Here is a 22,905-nt window from a genome sequence, read left to right on the forward strand (position 1 = left end):
TGAGCACTAAAGATGTTATCAAATGTGGGCTTTGGAAAAAATAAAAGGTAACCAGCCTCTTCTTCAAGAAGTTTCTTGTTAGCAATCAAACACTACTTGGAAAGCTAAAACAGAAACTTAGCCATTACCTTTAAGAAGAGCCTATGTAAAACTAACATTTTAATCCACACTCACAACAAAAAATGGGGGAAACAATTGGGCAGAATAAAGAAGAAAACAACGAGAAAATCAAACAGTGAGGACAAAATAAAATATCGATTTCTAAGTCCACACCAATAATTAGTAGATATTAATAGTTTCCCTTTTCTGGAAAAGAAAGGAAAAATAAATGGACTCATTCCTGGTCAAGATCGATGCCAGGTGCAGAGGTCAACAAGGACTTAATGAGCCCAGTATACTCATACCTACTTAATAATGGGTGCTGCTAGAACTGTGACGGCAACTCCTTTGAAGAAATAGTGTGAAGCTCTGAGTCCAATGACAAGTAGTAGTTGTGATGGGTAATAACTCAGTTAACAGCCTAAATGCACATTTTTATGAGACAGGTAACTCTTCTCAGGCAAGTCAAGAGCAGACTAATGAGATGTTCCTATGGGATTTGATACAAACATTAGAAAGGAAAACATCCTCCCTGCCGTGACACCACCTAGAGGGGAGGCTATATAAGTCCTTCCAAAAGGAGAAAGCCACCAAAGGCTCAGGATTTAGACTCAGCCACAATAGCTCAAGCTTTCCACCCAGAGGAACCACACACTTTGAAATAAACCAAAGCTGGGCACACACTATGGATACCAAGGACTGTTCAACGACGATTTCTTCTTCAACGCCATGCCAAAGCCGCTCTAGGATTACCAATTTCAGGATCATTTCTTCTAACGCCAGCTGCCAGTGTGGTGGTCTTGAAGCCAACAGCTGCCAACCAACTGGCCATGTTCTGAGAACTTTCCAGTCCCGGGGCTGCCAACCGACTTCCTGCTTTTGTCCCATGCCCACCTGCTTGATAAGCAACTTCGGCGCCTGTCCCTCTGTGGATGATAGCGGCTGGTGTGGCGAAGGCATCAACAGCAATGAGAAAGAAACCATGCAAATCTTGAATGACCGCCTTGCTAGCTACCTTGAAAAGGTGCGAATGCTAGAACAAGAGAACACTGAACTGGAGTGTAGAATCCAGGAGGAGTGTAACAAAGAGCGTCCTGTCATATGTCCTGATTACCTGTCCTACTATACCATCGTTGAAGAGCTCCAGCAGAAGGTAAGATTCTTAGCAACCTGTATCATCAAGTTTTGTACTGACATTCTCCAAGCAATAGTCATTTGCTAAACTTTAATATCTTCACTTCCTTTTATGTTGAAAAAGATTTTGTTGAGTAAGAAAAGGTTTTGAATGAAATTGTCATCTTGATGCAATATTCAGGGTTATATTCATAGTTTTTCATATTCCAGAGATATACTCTACTATTATTTTAACCAGGTGACTCGGGGCCAAAATGTGTTAACAACACATGGCTGCCATTTCTTTAACAGAAATAAGAAAACAGGGATCCAAGAAAATGAGTTTTGTTTTAATAAGTTTCTAACTAGTTTAACTTTTATCCACATTTTAACCATCACCACTTTTTCCATTTGATGCTTTTTTCATCATCTCCCAATTGTTCAAATAGTTTTTTTCCCACACCAAACCTAACTTTCCTCTTCACAGTGATATGCATGTTGTTGCTACATGTGTTGGACTTACCGTATTTCACCACGTATAGTGTGCATCACGTTTTAGTACTGATTCCCACGTATAATTTGCATATATGTTTTAGTACTGCCCATGTATAATGCACACCTTTGTTTTTCCCTCAAAAATTTGGGCAAAAACGTATACGTTATACACGGCAAAATACTGTATTCTTGTTGGGGTTTTTTTGCATTGTTTTATTAGTTTAATAAATATTTACTGAGCACAACAACAAGGCACCAGATACTATTTTAGGCTCTGGGAACATATTGGTGAACTAAAATGTCCCTTCCCTAAAGATGTTTACATTCTAGTAGATCATGGTATGTTATGCAAATTTAAGGTGGATCTTATATTTTAATGGTAAAACATCTATTCACGTTTTTATTAAAGTAATTTTTGCTTCACATTTTGGAAAATAACAAAAACTCTGATTTTCCAAAGTTGCCCAAACTTCTTAAGCATAGCCACGAAAAGCCTTCCCCAGTTAACTGAAATACACACCAGCCCCTTGGTTTTTAAGGAAAGGATCTTGGTGTTTGTCTCATTTGTGTGTACAACTTCTTAATTCTAGATCTTGTGTACCAAGGCTGAGAATTCCAGGCTGGTCTCACAAATTGACAACACCAAACTGGCTGCTGATGACTTGAGAGCCAAGTAAGCCCACCCAACACTGTCATTCATGACAGAAGTCACCCTGCGTTTGACGCTAAACTCCCAACAAGATTATCCACAAGCCTACTAACCCTCCTACCCATACCACGATGGCACTAGCCCAGAAGAGACCTTCAAGTACAATAAAGTATTGAGATTAATAACCACTCGCATGTATACAGTACCTGTAGTTTCTAACATATAAACCCATCTGATTACCTGTCGAATAGTTTAGTCAAGTAGGTAGGGCAAGTATACTGTTACCCCATTTAAGGTGAGAAAACTGGCTTAATTGGGTTCAGTTACTTATGTAAAGGCAAGCAACCAGTACAAGGTAGAGCCAAAACTTGGATGCAAGCTCTCTTATGTCCAATGTTCTTTCCACTTACACGGCATCACCTCTAGGGGCAGGCGAAGGAGGATTAATTCCCTCATCTCAAAGAACAGCAATGCAGCATCACTCCGGCAAACAAACACAGGGAATAACAATTAAGCGGTGATGTTTATCAAAAGATTTCACCTTTGAAGAAAATTAAATACATAAGAGAAATACAGTAAATGAGAGGCCCGGAAGAAAATGCAGGAGGAAGTTCTGTTTGGCCTGATTTATACCACCTGAATTTTAATGTCTTTCACTTCGTGCCTCATCTTTAAAGGTATGAAGCTGAGGTGTCTCTGCGCCAGCTGGTGGAGGCAGATGCCGGCGGCCTACAGCAGATCCTGAACGCACTCACCCTGGGCAAAGCTGACCTGGAGGCACGAGTCCAATCCCTGAAGGAGGAGCTCCTTTGCCTTAAAAACAGCCATGAAGAGGTTAGAGAAAACCCCACCTAGGCCTCCAAAAACAACACTGATTCCTTTGAACCGAACTTGGCAAAGGGTGTTCCCTCTAGATACTCTTCTGTTTTTTAGCCCTGACAATACCTGCTATTACTACCACTGGTTCAATGTGTTTCAGATCCATTGTCTCTAACACAATGTCTGAAGCCTCCACTGTCCTCTCCAGCTTTTCCAGAAGAAGAAAGTAACCCAATTTTATTATCCTCATAGGCTTCCCATCTTTTTTTTTTTTTAAGGTTTTATTATTTATTTTTAAAGATGGGAAGGGAGGGAGGAAGAGGGAGAGAAACATCAATGTGTGGTTGCCTCTCACGCGCCCCCTACTGGGGGCCTGGCCTGCAACCCAGGCATGTGCCCTAGACTGGGAATTGAACTGGCAACGTTTTGGTTCGTAGGTCGGCCCTCAATCCACTGAGCCACACCAGCCAGGGTGGCTTCCCATCTTTTTGTAGGCAACCCTACACAGATTCCTCCCACAACTGGTATAAATCGATATTGGCATAAGCCTATATTGACATCAGAGACTATGATCTCTCATAAATTCCACCTCTATGCTGCCTCACCCATTACCCATCCCTGGAAATCATCTAAATTCTTTAAACCCCTGACCTTGCTAGTCACTTCTTTTTAATGTTGCACATATTTGAACACATAGTCATATCTGAAATAGCCTTAAGTCATTTTATAGCATCTCAAATGCAACTATGAATCATGTATTCCTTTATTGTGGGCTATATTTCAGATGCAATTAAGCTAAATTATTGCTGTTAGGCAGAAGCAAGGACACAAGGAGGTCATCTGTTCACCAAGTGACTTCACACTCTTTTTCCTTCCATAGGAAATCAGTTCCTTACAGAGCCAGCTTGGGGACAGACTCAACATCGAAGTGACTGCTGCCCCTTCTGTCGACCTCAATCGGGCTCTGCAAGAAATGAGATGCCGATACGAGTCTGTCATGGAGACAAACCGCAGAGACGTGGAACAATGGTTCACCACACAGGTGGGGAGGGGAGCAAAGGCGAAACCCAGGCGTTGACAGCGCCCTTCCAGGGGCCCTGGAAGCACAGCTATGTTCTCCTTCACGATATCCACAGCCTTTGACTGTGTTTCAGATGGAGGAGCTGAACCAGCAGGTGGTGACCAGCTCTCAGCAGCAGCAGAGCTGCCAGAAGGAGATCATCGAACTGAGACGGACCGCGAATGCTCTGGAGGTCGAACGGCAGGCCCAGCACCGAATGGTACCCGGCAAACGCCCGAGCTTAGTGCGCCAGTGATGGCAACAGCCCCTGACACGCGCATGCTGCAGTGGTTCCCAAACTGCATCCCTCAGAACAACAGCTCCTCTGTCTGTTACAGGGTCTATGGCCAGAAAAGGACGTGCCGGTCAAATAAGCCCGGGAAATGCTGGATTAAACAAAGGTTAAACAGGGGCTTTCCTGTGGGCCTTTAACAAGCTGATACCTATCGTGCCTCCCCAAGAAGCGGATAAGTGGTATCAGCATTCCAAAACTTATTTGACTGTGGACTCCTTTCATAAAGAATATCTCATTGCAATAAGGAGCCATGAATGCACTTTGGGAAACACTAAAAGAGAATTTTATTTTATGCAAGGCATTTTTACAAACTATCAAATTTATAAAATAACCTTCTGAGGGAGGTGGCATAATTATTAATCCAGGTTTACCGATGAGGCTCAGAGAGGTGAGGGGATTTTCCCCAAGCCAAACTCAATCTCACCTATTTTATAGATGGGGACACTGAGATCCTAAGGCATTAAGTCACAAAAGAAAGAAAGTCGGGGCCAGAGTTCAGGTTCCAAAGTTAGAGCTGATTGCGCTTCTCAGAAGTAAAAAATATTTAAATGCTCTGATGCGAAGGATATTAGGGAGAACTTGCCCCAAGGCTGGCTTTATCACCAGCTAGTCAGGTGTCTGGGGGCAGCTCATTTAAGCTCTTGAACCTCAGATTCCTCATCTATAAAAAGTGGGATAATCATGCAAATAATAGGTTATACTAAAACCTAAAATTCCATTATCCATAAAACTTACAGAATGATAGAGCGGGAAGGAACTTGAGTCATCCGAGGTTCAACTCATATTTGACATATAAAAGAATGGATCCAATGAGGGGATTGTTTATGGCTAAACGCTGCTCACTTCCTTTTTAAGGTACAGACACTCGTGGGGTACCATGGTAATGGGTGTTTAACTCCTCGGGTGAAATAAGTTAGAATATTTTTTCTCTCATAGGTAAGAAAGTGTGGTAGATTATCAAGCGAGTGAGAAACAGAAAGATAGTGGCACTTAAAGGGAAGCAAAAAAAAAAAATAGAGGATAAAGGGAAGCAAGCTTCAGTATAGCTGATAATTTTGCTTTTGGATTTACTTGGTTAGGAGATAATAAGAGGGCTTCAAGATTCATTAGTACCTGTTACGAAGGAACCACTGTTGAAATGGTACAGGCCACAAGGGACCTGGGCTTAAGGTGTCATCGTTCTAAATCCTCCTTTCCTCCTGCATGGCAGAGAGACTCCCAGGAATGCATCCTGGCGGAGACAGAGGCCCGCTACACGGCCCTGCTGACCCAGCTCCAGGGTCTGATTGATAACCTAGAGGCCCAGCTGGCCGAGATCCGATGTGCCCTGGAGCGGCAGAACCACGAGTACGAGATTCTGCTGGACGTCAGGTCCCGGCTGGAGTGTGAGATCGCCACGTACCGCCGCCTCCTGGAGAGCTCAGACTGCAAGTACGTTAAGTAAAAACATCTTTATGAAAAAGACACTCACACGCACGTACGTACCATTGCTGCAACCAGACGATAGATGCTTTGATCTGACCAGTGACGGGGGCTTTGGATCGAAGGGTCCATACACCCTCTCAGGCCGTGCCATTCAGAGACTGACATTTATAACCTCGTCTAGCTTAGCTGTTCTTTTGAGGAATCCATGTGCCCGGTTAGTTCTTTATAGGTTTTTTTTTTAGCTTCTCAGAGTTTTAAAAATTACTAGGGGAAAAAAATGGTTTCTTTAAAGATGGACATTCTTGGTGACTTACAGATTGTCCCCCAAGGTGGACGTCTGAATTTCATGAGCTCGGACAGGACAGGCCTGCTCTCCTTGAAGGACCCGCCCCGGCTGAGACACCTGCCCCCTGTCTGGCCGCCTGTCCTTGATGCAAAAGTATCATGTGCATATGTGTGTTTTGACACATTTTTACAGATGTTGTCATGTTTTTAAGTAATAAGAACCCAGAAGAACCTAGAGCATGAGCTCTTTGAAGCAACTCAGTCCAAACGAACACTCCAAAGGCAAAAGTTACGATTGTTAAAAAGACCTCCCTCTCTAAAATAGCCAATGAAGTCTGTTCATAGAGTTCTTCTAACTGCCACATTCAAATTATGTCACCAACACAATGTTAACCAAAGCCACGACCTTGAGGGGCCACAAGATACCAAAGGACCTCGAATCATCAGAGAAAGATGATGCTTTCTGAAAAGAGCTCTTGCTGCCTCTAATTCCAATTCTCGAAAGATTATGCACTTATAAACACAGCTGGAAGGCACTTCGGAGCTTCCTGAGGAAGTTTTGAGAACTCTTCCATACACAGGGTTCAGGCCACCAGTAGTACTGTGATTAGCTCTCTGATAAGAAAATATCTGATTAACTTCCTTTCCTCACAGAGTAAGCCCCTCGAGGTGTCCCTTGTCACTATGGATCGCGTAAGTTTAGTTCCCATTGTATCCATTCTGCAGAGGAAAAACCAGAGTCAGGAGAACTGTCTGAGGGCACAGCTGGTAGACAACAGCTGGACCTCTCCCAGCCGAGGGCTGGAGGCGCGGCGCTGACACAGGGCCGCCGCGCGCTGCAGTGCAAGCCCACACAGCCCAGTACTTCTAACCTAGGATGCCGCTTTCCCGCGGGTCTGGTCTGATTCTCTTTCTTCCACTAACGACAAAGTGAGAGAACAAGTATTTGTTTTGAATGACATGTGTTGGAAAATTAACCACCGCCATTTTTGCCTCTCGCAATCACAGGTAAAATTCTGGTTTTTTTTCTAGGCTTCCCAGTGACCCATGTGCCACCAAATGTGAGCCTTCCATCTGCACTGCCCGTAAGGCCAGAGCCATGGAATGCACAGTCCCCGTTTACGCATCATCCTCAGCGCCCTGTGCGACACCCGAGCCCTGCGGTGCCTGCAGAGTCCTGACCCCGCTACTGGCTAAAATCCGCACCATCACCAAGGAGATTAAGGACGGGAAAGTCATATCCTCTTATGAGCATGTGCAGCCTTGCTTCATCATCAGGGCTGCCAGAGCCTAACTTCCCCAGGTGATGAAAATGGCCCTCACTCACGAAAGAAAGGCCAATACTTGTTCCTGCCAGAAAGGTTTAAGAATTCCCCTGCCCCTTCAGGTACTTAGCTTCTTTCTACCACAGCAGGTCCTCATTGACAGAATGTCTTTTGTTCTGCTCCTTCCCCAAGACTTTGCTGCCAACGTGGTGATAGCTGACATTCTCTGGAAGCACATTTCACATTTATCTGAGGAACGAGCACTGATTTGTAAGTGCCCAAGAAGGTGACCTACTTTGCTGCCCACAAGTGATGGGCAGGTTTCTCTTTGTTTATTCAGGTCTTATTTACTTACGTTCCTCATTAGAGCCAGTCAGACAAGTTCTAGAATTGTTTTTGGCTGTGGCACATGAAGGTGAAAAGCTACAACCTTCCTTTCTTAACTCCTTCTTTGGAAATAGAAAGAAGCTTATATGAGAACAGCATGAATAGAGAAAAAGTCCTTTAATATTTCATTTCTTTAAATAGATTGTCACAAATCTGAATCCTGTTGAACTCTGTTGTCCTAATTACTGTGTACCTATACTTACATACTGCATCTTCCCCAAGATATTTTTAAAGATGTCCATGTTCTCCAAAACTTCGGGAACCATAAGGCTCTCCAAATGCCTTCACTGAAAATCTGGAGCAATTGTGGGGAGTGAATCGGAGCATTTTGAAGAAATAGCGTGGATCCTCTCATTAAATGTTCGCTATGTCTCTTTCTATCCTTTAGGGAATGGGATTTGGTTCTGATTGTTTTACAAGGGACTACATGTAGCTGGAACTCTCAAGACATAACCCTGCTGATTATGAAAAAATAACTTACCTGCCTGCTTCAGTCTGTCTACCAGAGAGAAATGGACTTAATATTCATAAACTTTGCAAGAAAGTAATCACAAATAATTGCTACTTGCAAGCACAAGGCAGCCCTAGAGCGAGGAGACATTGTTCACGCCCAGCCATTGCCAAAGCTTCCTACAGGAGGGTCACAGCCTGTTTAAGTCATTTCCTAAAAAAATTATTTGACATTTCCAGAGGTTTTAGTAAAGAATTCCGAATCAGAGAACGTGGTGCCAGAAAGCCTGAAGTCCTAAACTTGCCACTTCCTAACTGTGCCCGTGGGCACAACCTTGAGCCTTCATCAAACTTAATTTCCTTGTATTTTAAATGTGCAGATTAAATGAAACTGTTTGTGTAATGCTGCTTTGTACTTAAAAAGCACTACATAATTGTTATTTTTGTATCAGCTTTGTTTTTAGCCCCAGATCTAGGCTTAACTATGCCATTGTTATCTCAAGCTAAAATTCTTTTTCCATGAATTAGTTATCCAGTTGCAATTTTGGAGTTTTAATAGTGTTTGTCTTTGGAGGTCAAAGAACAGATCAAGCTCCCCTGTGATCAAGCCCACAAAGTTACTCAATAAAGCATTTTTGAAGTCTTAGGATATGTATCAGGTATCAGTTGATGACTGATGCCCACATCAAAGACAAAAGCATTAAGTCACAGCTCAGCAATCCACTTCCTCCAGACAAGTAGCAACTGAGACTACGCCAGAGGAATGTAGAACTCCCAGAGCGGTCTCTTTTCTACCGATAATTTCTCTCTCATCTGAACGCCCCAGTTACGGCTGGTAGCACTTAATTGCATACTATCTCAGATGGAGGGTGGAAATGTGGAAGGAGCGTGGGGCTTGGACTCAGGAACCTGGGGACAGAGTTTCAACCCAGCCTGTGTGTGTGACCTTGAATAAGAAAGCCACAGAGTAAGTCGCTTTCCCAGAGCTAGAAAGTGACAGAGCCAGGATTCGAACCCAGATCTCTCCAACCCTCAAATTCATACGTTTAACCTGTACACCAGATTACAGGTATGAGAAGTCTGTGAGTGCCAGTCCTGGAAGGCAGTTGTGATGCCAGTTTTCTGTCTCCAAGTCTGTGAAGTCCTAGTAAGACAACCACGCAAAGCACCGGTTCCGTGCAGCACAGTGGCCTTTGTTAGCTAATGCCTGTCTCAGAAGGAGAAGGGATATCGGAAGCCATTTGTATTTCTAAACAAGGGACTGTATTCTCTCTATCTTTTATCTTTTTCATGGTGACTCCACCTTAGCGTGAGATCTGGTTTAAACCCCTCCAAAGACCGGGTAGCCAGCTTCTCTCTTCCCCTTTGTCCTCCATCCATTACCTGCCCCCACACACCCCTATGCTGGACCACAGCCTCTCTAGCTACATTCACATCCCCTGGGAGCTTGTAAAATTCAGATTCTTGAGCCCTATGCCAGACTTCCTGCCTTACCACCTGGGAATCCGAGTTGTAACAAAGTTCTAAGCTGAAGTATGTGTGCTGAGTGAAAAGCCACTGCTTTCTCATTGACAAGGGCCATTTTTAAGGACCTGGATGACTTGATGTCTTTTTGAGATTGTTTTAGGTTCTGACAGTAGCTTGACAGATGACCACTTGCAGACAATTCCTCCCCATATGCCTATGTACCTATTATAATGTGGGGTGGCTAATCAATAAGTTCATAAGTATTACTAACTCATTTAATCCTCACAACACTACCACGAAGCAGCTATTATTAATATTACCATTTAAAAGACAAGGAAACCAGCAGAGAAGTTAAATGACTTGCCCAATGCCACACAAACATGATTGAATTTTAAGTACTTTGATTTCCTCAGCAAGGTCAAAACGGTACGTGGTACATTATATAGTCAGTCTCCAGGAATAGAAACAGTATTTTTATCTATAGGCTCAATGGTGTACAACAGATCCCTAGAACTTACTCAGTTTGTATAACTGAAACTTTACTATACCCCTTGATTAGCAACACTTCCTTTCCCCTCCCCCAAGCCCCTGACAGCCGCCGCTCTATTTTTTTGTTCCTATGCAGTTGTCTGTTTTAGAAACCTCATATAGCAGAATCATGCACGACTGTCTTTCTGTCACTAGCTTATTTCACTTAGCATGATGTCCTCAAGGTTCATCCATGTGGTCACATATTGCAAGATTTCCATCTTTTTTACTACTAAATAATATTCCATTGCATGTGTATATCAAAATCACATTCTTTTTTTTAATGCAAAGCTCAACATTCGACAAGGAATGGAAGTCAAGGAGCCTCTTTTTTTTTACCTTTTGGCTCCTTTCACCCTTATCACTCATATCATGTTCTTTTTCATCCCCTCATCCATCAGGGGACACTTAGGTTATTTCTACCGCTTGGCTATTGGGAACAGTGTCACAGTAAACATGGGAATGCTAATATCTCTTTGAAAATTAGAGTGGTATTTTGATGGCATCTAACAGCCTTTTTCTTACAAAAGATGGAGCAACTGGGGCCGAGAGAGAAAGGTGGCCGGCCCGTGACGACAGACAGTGAGAGAATCCAGTGCTCTCTCCTCCTCCTCATCCCCCATCATATCTGCAGTCGTCGGAGGCGGAGCTGGGTCTGAAGGAAAGAGCACTGGACCGTGAGGCAGGGGCCTGGGGGTCTGGTTCTTAGCAGCATCATTTGGCTTCTCAGTTTGAACCTCAGGTACTCACCAGGCATCTTTCTGATCTAACATCTTTAGATTCTCTTACATCCCCTAATGCGCTTTACCTCATTATGTCCAGTCTTCTACGTCTGTAAATAGGAAACGGCATCCTCTTGATATAACATCCTCTAACTCCCTCTTCTCTCTCTGGTGTCTTTTAAAGAACTTAAAATTCTTTAGAAGCTAATGAATTTACATCATTACTAATTCCCATAATTTCCACTTATCAAACAATGGAGAAAAGTATCTTACTCACCGCCTGAGAAGGTTTATCTTAATTCTCTTTTGATTTAAAATAGGAGATTGATACTAAAAAATAATTTGAAAAGCAAATGTCCTTTCCAAATGAGGGCAGGGGGGAGAAAGATTAAAATTCAGGAGAAAAGGAAAGTGTCTCAGAAGAGAAGGGAACAGTGCCACCCACGCTAGGAAGCTCTCCTGGACTGAGGCAGCCAGCACCCCGGACACAGCGCATGGGTTAGTGTCAGGGACAGCGAGTCTGGAATGCATTGTTTCAACACTGTAGTCAAGGGTCAGCTGTAGGAAATGAAACCTTTGTCTATTTGGCTGACTGGAAATATCTGGTCAATGTGTGCATGCATGATTCATAAGCTTCATGGGAAGAATCCAAGCACCCAGTTCAAATGGAAACAACCTTATTGGAAAACACTGGAAAGGTTTATTTAATTGACTTATCATTTCAACTTGAGCATCATATTTGGACAGTTTTTTTAGGTGATGCTTTTGAGCCATAGGCCACCACTCACAGGCACATAAGAAAATATGTAATATTCTAATGTTTCTAAATATCCCAATTAAGGTATCACCAGTAGCAAAGTTTCTAAACATGTTTTCTTGAGCCTCTTCTCTTCCTTCCCTTCCCTTCCTGCCCCCTGCCCCCCAATTTCAATCTCTTTCCTCCCTCTTTGTCTGGAAGATAACAATCAAGGTGTTACCGGGAGAAAATATCTGAGGCTAAAGACTCTATTTCCTAGAAAGAGAGCAGGTTTGGGGCTCCCTCCCTTCTCTGTGTTCTTCTCTAAAGACCAAAAAGAAAGAAGAAAAAAGTCTTCCTTCTAAGCTGGGAGCAAAAAATCCCTGCAGCCACATCTCCTTATGGTGTTTCCAGAGGGCCTAGCAGGGGCTCGTGAGTTACCCCGAAGAGGATCGTACTTACCTACTTGATATCTACAGGCCATTAGGAAAGTTACTTAACTCTATAACCCAGAAGATCTAGAGGAGACCACACTTTGGGCTGAATTTCTCCAAATCCATCCAGCTGGCTGTAGAGAACTGCCTGTTCCCAGCTTGCATGCAAGAGTAGAAAGGTCTTCTCTCTGCACCTCAATGGGGAGTAAGTGCTTGTCAGCTCATTTACCACTGGCCCATTGGGGGAAAAAATAGGAGTGTGCCTCCCTTCGCTGCCACACTCCAAGAACCACCCCCCACCCTTCTCACCTCTAACCTCAACATGAGTTTTGTGGGTTCAGAGAGAAGTCTCACAGTGGAAAGCGAATGAAAATTACAACTCACTTAAGAGAGCTCTGTAACCTGAGGGAGAAAAGGAGACTAGGATGGAAATTCAGTACAAGTGGTCCCCAGTAAGTCTTCAGAACAGCCGGAAGAGAGCATTGGTCGGCTCTGGTCCAGGAGCAAAATCACATGCTGATTAAGACCATATACTTGAAGCTAGACCAGCTGGGTCTGGCTCCCAGCCCTGCCACATCTTGGTGGGAGGTCTTGAACAAGTTAATTAACCTCTCTATCTCCACTTCCTTATCTTTAAAATGGGGCTATTAATAGGATCTACTTTATAAGGTTAAGATGACGACATTAATGAACGCGTGCAGCTCTCAGAGCATGCCTAGCGCCCAGTAACGCAGCAAGATGATTTCCCTGGGCTGCTTTGCGAGGCTTACATTCCACTGACTAAACCATCACACTCGAGCCAGTCAAGTGTTTCACTAGAGGTGAGACAATGGCACAGTCACACAAAGCCATCCTCATAACTAATGAAAGCACCAGACTAAGGATAGGACGCTTATTTTTTTTATTACTTTTTAAAATAAAAATTGTATATACTTAATGTATTTTTTTATATACATATCCATAGTGAAATCATGATCACATGTCGGACCAACTCCATTTTCCAGAATGCTATGGAACACGTCTCCCCATAATAGAACAGTCTTCACACTCTTTGGCAGGCAACAGGGTGAAGATGGCCCAGGAGGAGGAGTGAGAACAATTTGAACCCAGCGCTTTAAACAGGATCACTTTTGTGAAGAACGAAAACGACAGCGCAGTTCAGATAGCACGGGTGGCCCTTCTTCTAGTGCAGCGCCTGTTGCCCTTGGCTCCCGTGGCCCCAATGTCCCTGGAGCTGGGGGACAGGCTCAGGAGGGAAAGTAGCAAGAAGCCTCCTGCAAAGCTCTCAGAGTTAACATACAGCCAACACAGAATTAAAGTGATTAGACCCATGCAGGAACCACTGTACCCCCTCAGGCCAACAAGTAGAAAGGGTAATGTTTCTCCTATTCAATTAAAAATCAATTGACTATTATGCCTCTGACACTGTGCTGTGTGCTTTATATGACTTATCTCGCTCAGCCCTCACAACGACCCTATGGTACTATTGGGTTGGCCAAAAAGTCCATATGTTGGGGGGTTTTTCTGTAAAATAAAAGACACATTTCCCATGTTCACCAATAACTTTATTGATTTGGATACTTCAAGTGTGTCAGCTATCTCCTGCTTTTGGCTTCTAGTAGGCAGAGGCCAGGGGTGCGGCTAAACATCTTCTAAGGCATAAGATAGCCCCACAGCAAAGAATCATTTGGCCAAAATATGAATAGTACCAAGAAACTTCGCAAACCACTTTTGATGTTTGACCAGTCACAGCACCTTCCCAATACACTACACAAATCTTTTTTGTGTTTCAGTTGCATTTCTTAAAATAATACAGCATGCGCTGAAAATGTTGCATATTTTCTTCCATCTTCAGTACTAAAATGGCTGCACAAAAATTCACCAATTTTGTTGCTTTTTTTTAAATGCGCTCCAATAGGACAGCTGTCATGGTACAATCTAACAAAATTGTTTCAAATGAAGTTGAAGACAAGTAAACATTACTAGAGCCATTGTATACAAAAAAACAAAATGAACTTTTTGGCCAACCCAATATTAGTATTCCCACTTTACTAATAAGTAAACCAAAGTGTACAGAAGTTAACTAACTTGCTCAGTGTCACACGGTTAATAAATGGTAAAGTTAAAATTTTAACAAATTCATGTCTTCTATACTCTAAATGCTCTGGTCTTAATCACTTAAGTTTGACAGTATAATATCTGTAGCCCAATCAAAGGCATAAATAGTTAAAGAAATAATTTTCCGTGATGGCATGCACAAGAAAGTGAGCCCTCAAGGTAGCTCCACATTATACCCAGCCCAGCCCAGCCCAGGGAGCAGCCTTGCTAGGCACAGTCACACTGGCCCATGGAGAGTCGGGGCAGCTCTCCAGGCCTCATTCTCCTCTGTCCATTTGTGCCAAACAACCTTCATATCATAGTTTGGATTCTCTAACACTCAGCTACCACAAAGAAGGTACTCCAGTTTGCATATGGGACTTTTATGGTTGCAGAAGGAGCCATTTCTTAATGTTAAATTAGTAAGTTTGCATTCGGGCTCATTCATTTGACCCTTTAGCGTTAAGTTACTGTGAGTTGGCTCCTGAGAATCCCTTTGACTGTGGTGCCCAAAGGCGGCTTCCGAACCTGCCGGCCTAAGACCAGATGCAGACCCCTGGGACTGTCTACAGAGGAGTGTCACCCTGTGAAGCTCTTCCTTAGAGACCCGACGGCCTGACAAAGTGTCGTTTCCATCTCATTTCATTCTAACCGCAGCAGTTAGGTTGCTGGGCTCATGGCCAGCCGATGGCTCGAAGACTGGCGCGAAATGGCTGGGCTCCGCCAGACATAAAACCAACTGGTCTTGACTGGAGGAGCATCAGCAAAGCGTAGGTCTCATCTCTAATCCTGTCCATGTTCATGGTCGGCAGAGGGTGGACACAGTAGTTGCCAGGTGTCCGTGTTTCCAACAAATTGTGGCTTCACCGGCAACTCTGGGCTGCTGAGGCTTCAGGGGAGTTTCTGGTCTGGATTCATCTTGAGAATAACAGGGAAGAAGGCCACAGGGCAGGATAGGGGAAGCGCCTGTCCATCCCCAACCACTCTGCATACAGCTACAAATTGTGGGGGGTTAGTAATCGAAGGGAAATCATAGGGACTTGGTCTACACAGCAAAAGTAGAAAATGCTGTGTCTGCAAATTCAGGAGGAAACAGAAAAAATTAGAAAAGAGGAAGAAACAAAATAAGTCTGTTATTATGACCACAGAGTAACATAAGCCAGGGGGTCATTTGAGGCTCACCCAGAAAGAGCAGAATCTAGTTCGGTGGGACTAGATCGCAGGCCTCACGTCTACTGTCCCGGTTACAGCATCATCTCTTCCTACGAAAGATATGAAGTCCATGCAGTAAACAGCAATTAGTGATGGGGAAACCCACGGTTCAGGGAGCTCTACCCGAGGGGAAGGTCAGGAGGGGAGGTCAAGATCTGTGGACACAGGATGAGATCAGAAGGGAGACAGGCTTTGGTCATAGGCATTCGCATCCGCCCTAACTAAGGTGACCGTTTGCCCTGGGTCTTCAGGAAAAGCTTTGATTTTATGTAACTTTATATTTTTTTTAATAAAAATAACTTGTGAAGTGTTTAATTTAATGTGATTTAAATTCTACAACTTTGCAAGGTTTCTTATATAAATCAATTTGCAAATAAAAAAAATCTGCCTATAATTTGACTTATGTAGAGTTTATAAAATATGGCCACCATAACCATCTTTGCTGTTATACTCATAATTAAAAATCCATATTAAATCCATATAAGTTATTTATAAGTCACCTGAAAACATTTTCTATTCACCATAATTTAAGCTGCAGCAAAAAAATCCATCACCAGAGTTCCTATTTTTGTGTCACACACAGACACTTTAATAATTTTCTATTTCTGCTGTAACGAATCACCATAACACAACACAGACCTACTCTCTTACAGTGCTCTCTTTCAGATGTCTGCATGGGCCTCACTGGGCTAAAGTCAAGGGGTCCACAGGGCTGAGTTTCTTCCTGGAGGACCTCGGAGGGGCTCGGTTCCCCTGCCTTTCCCAGCTTCTGCGGGCGCCCGTACTCCTTGGCGTGGGTCCCCTTCCATCTTCAAAATCAGCCATCTCATCACACCAAACTCCGCCTTCTTCCGCCTTCTTCCGCCTTCTTCCGCCTTCTTCCGCCTTCTTCCGCCTTCTTCCGCCCCCCCACCCCACCCCACCCCCCCCCGCCCCACCCCGCCCCCCCCCACCCCCCCCCCCCCCCCCCCCCCCCCCCCCCCGCCCCACCCCACCCCTCACCCCCCACCCCCGACCCCTGACACCGACGGACTTTCCTCCCTTTTTAAAGACACTTGTGTTGATATTGGGCCCACCTGAATAATGAGGGCTAATCTCCCAATTATAAGGGCAGCTTATTAGCAACCTTAATTCTCTCGGCAACCTCTATTTCCCTTTGCTGTATAACATGCATACTCACAGGTTCTAGGTATTAGGAGATGGACAGCTTTGGGAAGGAAGGCATTATTCTGCCTGAGATTAAACCAAAGGAAAATCAGAGAGAGAAAGAGAGAGAGGTCTCGTGTATTATCTCCATAAAACAGCAAGACCAAAACTGGAGACTGAGGCATACATAACTAAGTCATGAGTATTTAAATCCACCAACCAATCAAGTTTCCATATTGTACTTCAAGCCTCAGGGAGCACAACTGATGTAAAGATAGTATATATTAAGGCTCATGCCTAGTTTGAAGATGTAAACATATTCCATCACCTTCTGGGGGCCATCTTTTTATAGCAACAATAACAATTTACACTTACTGAGTATTTCTGAGGTGCCCAAGTGTTCAGTGATTTCTGTGTGCATTTTCCGCGCCACCACCCCTTCTGCCAGTGCAGGACCTGAGGCATGAGCCTTTCATAACTAACCGGAGTCGCAGGGATGGTTAGCGTCAGAGCCGAGATTCAAGCCAGGACTGTGTGACTTGATACCCTGCATTTTTAACCATTGTGCAAAACTGCCTCTTCCTTTTTTTACCAATATACACTTTGCAAGAATTCATTCCCTAATCGAGAGAGAGTCATAAACAGGAAAATAGGTAGGAAGAACATCCCACACAATTACAGAAAGGAACAACCTAGCAACAAACCTGTAGATAACACATGAAACCAATGTCACGTAGGGGCTGGGTTCCATGGCCCCTCTACCGTTGACTCACTGGCAAGTCTACCTCCTTTCACTGCTTTAATTCTTTCATCTATAAAACAGAGTCCATCATAGTAGTGACCTGTCCATTAAACAAGTTAAGAGCCTTAAACAAAAGGATACTTTTGCAAAATACATGATTACTCTACTTCCTGTCTAAAAGCATACTCATTAGGATATGTATCAAACATGTAAAGTTTAAGACAGCATAATAAACACTGTGTTTATGACATAATCCTGTAGAGCAAGACAAATGCAACATATGTAATATCACAGATGCCACTCTTTTTCTTGGCAGAGAACTAATGCTGTGTTCATTTTCTGACGTCCCTGCACATTTCATTAAATCGTTCCTCTACAAAAAAGTAAATAAATAAACCATCATGGTCTCTCATCTGCACAGGTGCAGTAACCTGCCAGCTCACCCCAACATGTTTACTCTTTCTCTCCCACATTCTCCACAAGGCAGCCGGGCTTATCTTTTTAAAACTCAGATATGATCATGGCACAGCAACCCCCTGCTTAAGACCTTTCTGTGGGCTCCCATAGGTCTTACGTGGAAGCTCAAAATGCTCAGCAGAGTTGAGAAAGCCCAGAGCGTCCCAGCACTAAGGGCGTCCCCAGCTTCCTCTCCTCCTACTTTTCCCCTTCCTCTCTATGCTCCAGTCACTTAGATTAGGTAGACAATACATAATTTGAACAAATGAATAAATGAATGAATAAATAAACAAATGAATAGGTGTACAATACATTAAATTCTTTTTAATAGGAAGCAATATTTTGGTGAACCAAGCAAATAAATGGTTGAATTTCAGGCACCAATAACTATCAAGTGGGGAAGGCTCCTGGGGTACAAGGACCCTCCCATTCACTGACCCTGACACTACTGGACCACGCTGCGCTAAAAGGTGAAACCTACCAAGACAAGATTCCAAGACAAGACATGAGAAAATGTCTCAGCAAACCAAAACGAGTTACTCAAAATGTCTCCTTAAATGGTAAAAAAGAAAGCAACGCCCATGAGCACTGAAGCTAACCTGCTGTTTATTCAAGGATTACCCATGACAACAGCCCCTGCTTTAAGGGATTTATTTGATTACCTATCATGTTCTTTGGATTAAGATGATAAAAGGAGCACAGAAGAGTGAAATAATTTCAACCTTGTACTAGCACTCCCCACCCACAAGTGGGGATGTGTTTTTCTTCTATAGCCTTATATGAACAAAATCACCCAACAGGCCTGGTGATATGCCAAAGGTAGTACAAAAGAAATTAAAGCATTTTTCTAAAACCAGATTGTCCTGACGCACCTTTCAAAGATGTTATCTGGCTGGAATATCCACCTTCTCAGAAAGGTTTAGTGTCAGATGGAAAAGGAAACTGGGAAAAGGGAGGAGATGAGGCTCCTTTTTTGAAGGTGATAGTGGTCAAGGAGATTCGACTCCAGTATCGGGACAGGCCAACCCATTCTTTCCAAGCTTTACACTCAAGTATCAAATGACAGATATGTCACTCAAATGATAATAACTTCATTACCACCAGGTGAAAAGATCCTGACAACCAGGAAAATGGGGCTTTCTGTCTTGGTGATAATGCTAAATTGTCACATCTGCCTGGGAACTGGCAACTGAATCAAAGTGCAAATAGGTAAAGATCAGCAATTGGTCCTAAGCATCCAGGAGCAGACCCTCACCTAACAGGCTGTGCCATTTGGCAAAGTACTGGATTTGCAAACAACAAAATAAAACAAAACAAAACCCTATATCCACAGTCCGAAGGATCCTTGATGTCAGGAACTGTACCTTATTCATCTCTCTAATCACAGAATCAAAGCATCTCCAAAGTAAACTCTCAACAAAATAAATAAGTGAATTAAATTAGAGGATTTTAACTGTAATTATCTGTGGTTATGGACTTTAACTAAAAATGCAATCAGAGACAAAAAGCATAGTTTGGGGGTAGGAGAAAAATGTAATGAAAACATTTGAAACATGGCCGGCCATTTGTAAATGAACGGGTGCATGGATCAGCATCCCACAACTGCAAAAACATTAGTGAACCCCAAGCACCACCTCTATCGCTTTAAAAATGATGATCGCGAGAACAAGGAGCCCTGCAACAATATAATGAGGTCCTGCTGCCAGGCCTAGCTCTGCCGTCGCTGGCCGTGAGTCTGTCTGTAAAATTACGGGTATGAGACAGAAGATAAGCGTGACTCATTTCCAAGTCTAATATTATGTTCCTATGAAATAGGAAAATCCTAAACATTCTGTTGGTAACTAAAGGCCAACAGAAAAAAAGGAGGCTTTAAAGTTTTACATCATTAGATCCTTTTTTCAGTTTATATTCTCCTTTGAAAAGTCGATGAAAGCTGTAATCTCTCCTCAAAAGAGTGAACATTTAAACACGCAGAGAAAATTTTACATACAGTTTTAAAGACTTGACTAACATCCTGGACTCCATCCACTGAATTCCCAGTTAAACACCTCAGCCCTGTCTTGTTTTTTCTGTTGGGAGACTTTCCCAGCCGTTGCAGGGGCCACGAGAGCTCAAGCATCGAAGGTCGAGCAGGCTGAATGTGAGACATTTTGTCACTGCGTGAACATCAGGAAACACAGCACACAGCACTCCCTCCTAGCACTCTTGCCAAAACTGGTAAACCTGAGACTAATGAAGCCCTTAGGTCTCGCTTACAAGAAATACAGGGGTCAGAGGAATGTGCTACAAATACCATGGGGATTCAATCAGCAAAATCCAGAATTTGGGGAATTCCACAGGATTTGTCTTTCCTTTCCAGCCGCTCTTTCTAACTCCATTACCTGGGACCTCTTGCTCCTTCCCAACCATGAGAGTGGTTGAATCCGTTCCACCGGGGAGCTTATCATTTTTAACTGCACTTGTCCACAATCGTCTTTTTCATCTCATTTCTATCTCACGTAGTATTTTTCACACAATCCACTACTGCTTCATAGTCTTCCCTAGACCAAAGTTAGTCAACATTAATGGAGGGCCTGCCACAGTGCTCTGTAAGCTCAGAGTATTGAGAAATGAAAGAAAAGCTGGCCTTAGCCTGGGCCTTCAATCTTCCTTAGAATCAGGTGCTAGGATAATATTGCTTGATGTGTAGTATGTGAGGCAAATATGTCTTTCATTTTTTGTATGTCTTCCAAATTGCTAGGAACATGCTGTTGTGGATTAGGACCTTCCTAAACACTTACTGACTTGGGTTTCTGTCAATATAGAATTGAAATCTACTTTCTCTTTCTTTATTCTCATGTAGTCTCTTCTTCAAATTCCCTAACTCTTCCCTTAAGACACCGAATGCTATTCATTTGTGGTGACTTACAAGGCTCTGCATACCTCTGCACACTTATCTAATTCTTTCCCAACTTTAAAAATCAGATTAAATACTTTTTCTGTCTGTATTTCACTTAGCATGCTATTGTCAAGATCCATCCATGTCACGAATGGCAGTATTTCATCTTTTCTTATGGCTGAGTAGTATCCCATTGTTCTTTGTCCAATCATCCATAAACATATGATTTTACCCATATGTGGGATATAAAACAGAAAGCAACAACTGAAGAAACAAGAAAAAACAAAAACTCAGACACATACGACAATATGGTACTTATCAGAGGGAGGGGGTGGGGAGGAGATAGAAGAGAGTAAAGATAGTCAAATACATAGGGATGGAAGGAGACTCAACTTTGGGTGGTGAACACACAATGCAATATCTAGATGATGTGTTATGGAATTACACACTGGAAACCTATAAAAAATCTTGTTAACCAATGTTACCCCAATAAATTTAATTTAAAAATTTTAAAAATCAAAGTAAGAAGGGTTCCCAGCACAGTTGCCTCATTACCTACCCTTTGAGACAACTTCCTACAGTGATCTTAAGAGTCTTTTTGCTTGTGTGTTTTTGTCATGATTTTTCCTTGAATGTCAATCAATAAATACAAATACTACTATCGAGAAGCCACTTTAAGTTGACTTGCCTTCCTCATCTAGTCTGAAACACTATACTGAATACTTAACTTGAACCTTCTGTCTATGGGCCTCTTTTTCCTGGACAAATCAAAGTATGGGAAAATTTTCTTTTTCTTTGGCTACAGTTTGATAAACTAAGGCCCTTATAAAGTATCTGACCCAGTGTCACTGCAGAAGCTGTGTTTTATTTCTATAAATGTCTAATCTTTTTATGTAACCCTCCAAATCATAGGATAATGACATAGCAATTTTGCCTGACAATCTCCTACTCATCTGCTCTAAAATGTCATGCATAATAAAAATCTATTTGGAGATTGTTTTGGCCGTTCTTCTCTCACTGTAAAGAAGAGGGCGCCTATGGAACACTTCGGTGATGGGACGATGGTCTTTAAAGGGCACAGACACCCGGTGCTCCCAGTTAATGACAGCCAGCTGTTGACAGGGCTCCCTTCTGATCCCTGATACACCCACACGCAACCCCATTCATTCAATCACTACCCAACCTCTCCCGCAAAATATCCATCCCCTTTTACTGGCAACATCCCACTTTAGCAGGAAGAGGAGCCAAATGGGAAACTGAGTGCGGCCTGGCCCTGGCGCATCCTGCAGACGGATGTTCCCATTTGTGAGCCGGGGTCCATGTGAGCACAAACCGATCCTGCCCGGAGTCAGGAACCGTCTACGTCCATCAGAACCCTGCTTGCCACCCCGTGTCTAAATAAGCCTGTTTCTCTCATTTGCTCTTTTTGTCTTTCTCCCTTCTTTTTCCTGTTCTCAGATGTCAGTGACTGTGGAACCCGTCAAAGGGGCACTACCGCTAAGCACCCCCAAGGCTTCCTTAAGCCTTGGCAAGATTGTTCCATCTTGCACATGGGGAGATGAGGAAAGTCCAGGGGACTTGTTCAAGGTTTGGCTGCCAGGGCCGACAAGCAGAGCTGGGTGTGCTTTAGAGGCAGTATTGGCAACCACGAATGATTTTGCCTTGGTGGCTGGCTAGTTCGCCCCTGGGAGAGCCTTTTCTACTCTCTGGTTTTATAGCTCACACTCCTAAAAAGGGCAGCCGGTGATGGTGCCAGAGAACCTGAGTTGAAGTCATGACTCTGAAAAGTTCGTTCCTGAGCTACCACAGATGTAGGAAATACGTATAAGCAGCCAGAGCTCGGTTCTTGAAAGAAGGAAGACATAATCCACGTTCTCAAGAAGTCTGCTGTCCCAAAGGAGTGTAACAAATGCAGTACCGTGTGGTCAGTGAGGGGCATTTGGGATCTTGCTCCCCAGCATGTGTTGTCAGCTTGACTCAAATAAACTCCTAGAAATGTTTCTAATGTGTTGAGTGAAAGAGCAGGAATGGACGCATATCCAGGGGTGGCAGGGTCCAGGGGGGAGCCCCCGGCCGCCTTGGTGGAGTAGGGATACCACGCAACCTGCCCCTCTGGGGGGCCTTGGGACCCGGAAGCGGGGGTTT

The 22,905-nt window shown here is 43.4% G+C and overlaps 1 protein-coding gene across 1 annotated transcript; it reads left to right on the plus strand.

Annotated features, from left to right (window-relative positions):
• Positions 1 to 784: 784 nt before the first annotated feature.
• On the plus strand, positions 785 to 7,534 carry KRT39 (keratin 39). The gene is made up of 7 exons (XM_054593696.1): positions 785 to 1,252; positions 2,298 to 2,380; positions 3,034 to 3,190; positions 4,056 to 4,217; positions 4,330 to 4,455; positions 5,741 to 5,961; positions 7,273 to 7,534. The coding sequence occupies exons 1-7, from the start codon at positions 785 to 787 to the stop codon at positions 7,532 to 7,534; spliced, it is 1,479 nt and encodes a 492-aa protein (XP_054449671.1).
• Positions 7,535 to 22,905: the final 15,371 nt, after the last annotated feature.

This window comes from Pteronotus mesoamericanus, unplaced genomic scaffold (genome assembly GCF_021234165.1).
Source record: "Pteronotus mesoamericanus isolate MK-2021 breed Mesoamerican mustached bat unplaced genomic scaffold, CSHL_Meso_final scaffold_476, whole genome shotgun sequence".
Lineage (NCBI taxonomy): Eukaryota > Metazoa > Chordata > Mammalia > Chiroptera > Mormoopidae > Pteronotus > Pteronotus mesoamericanus.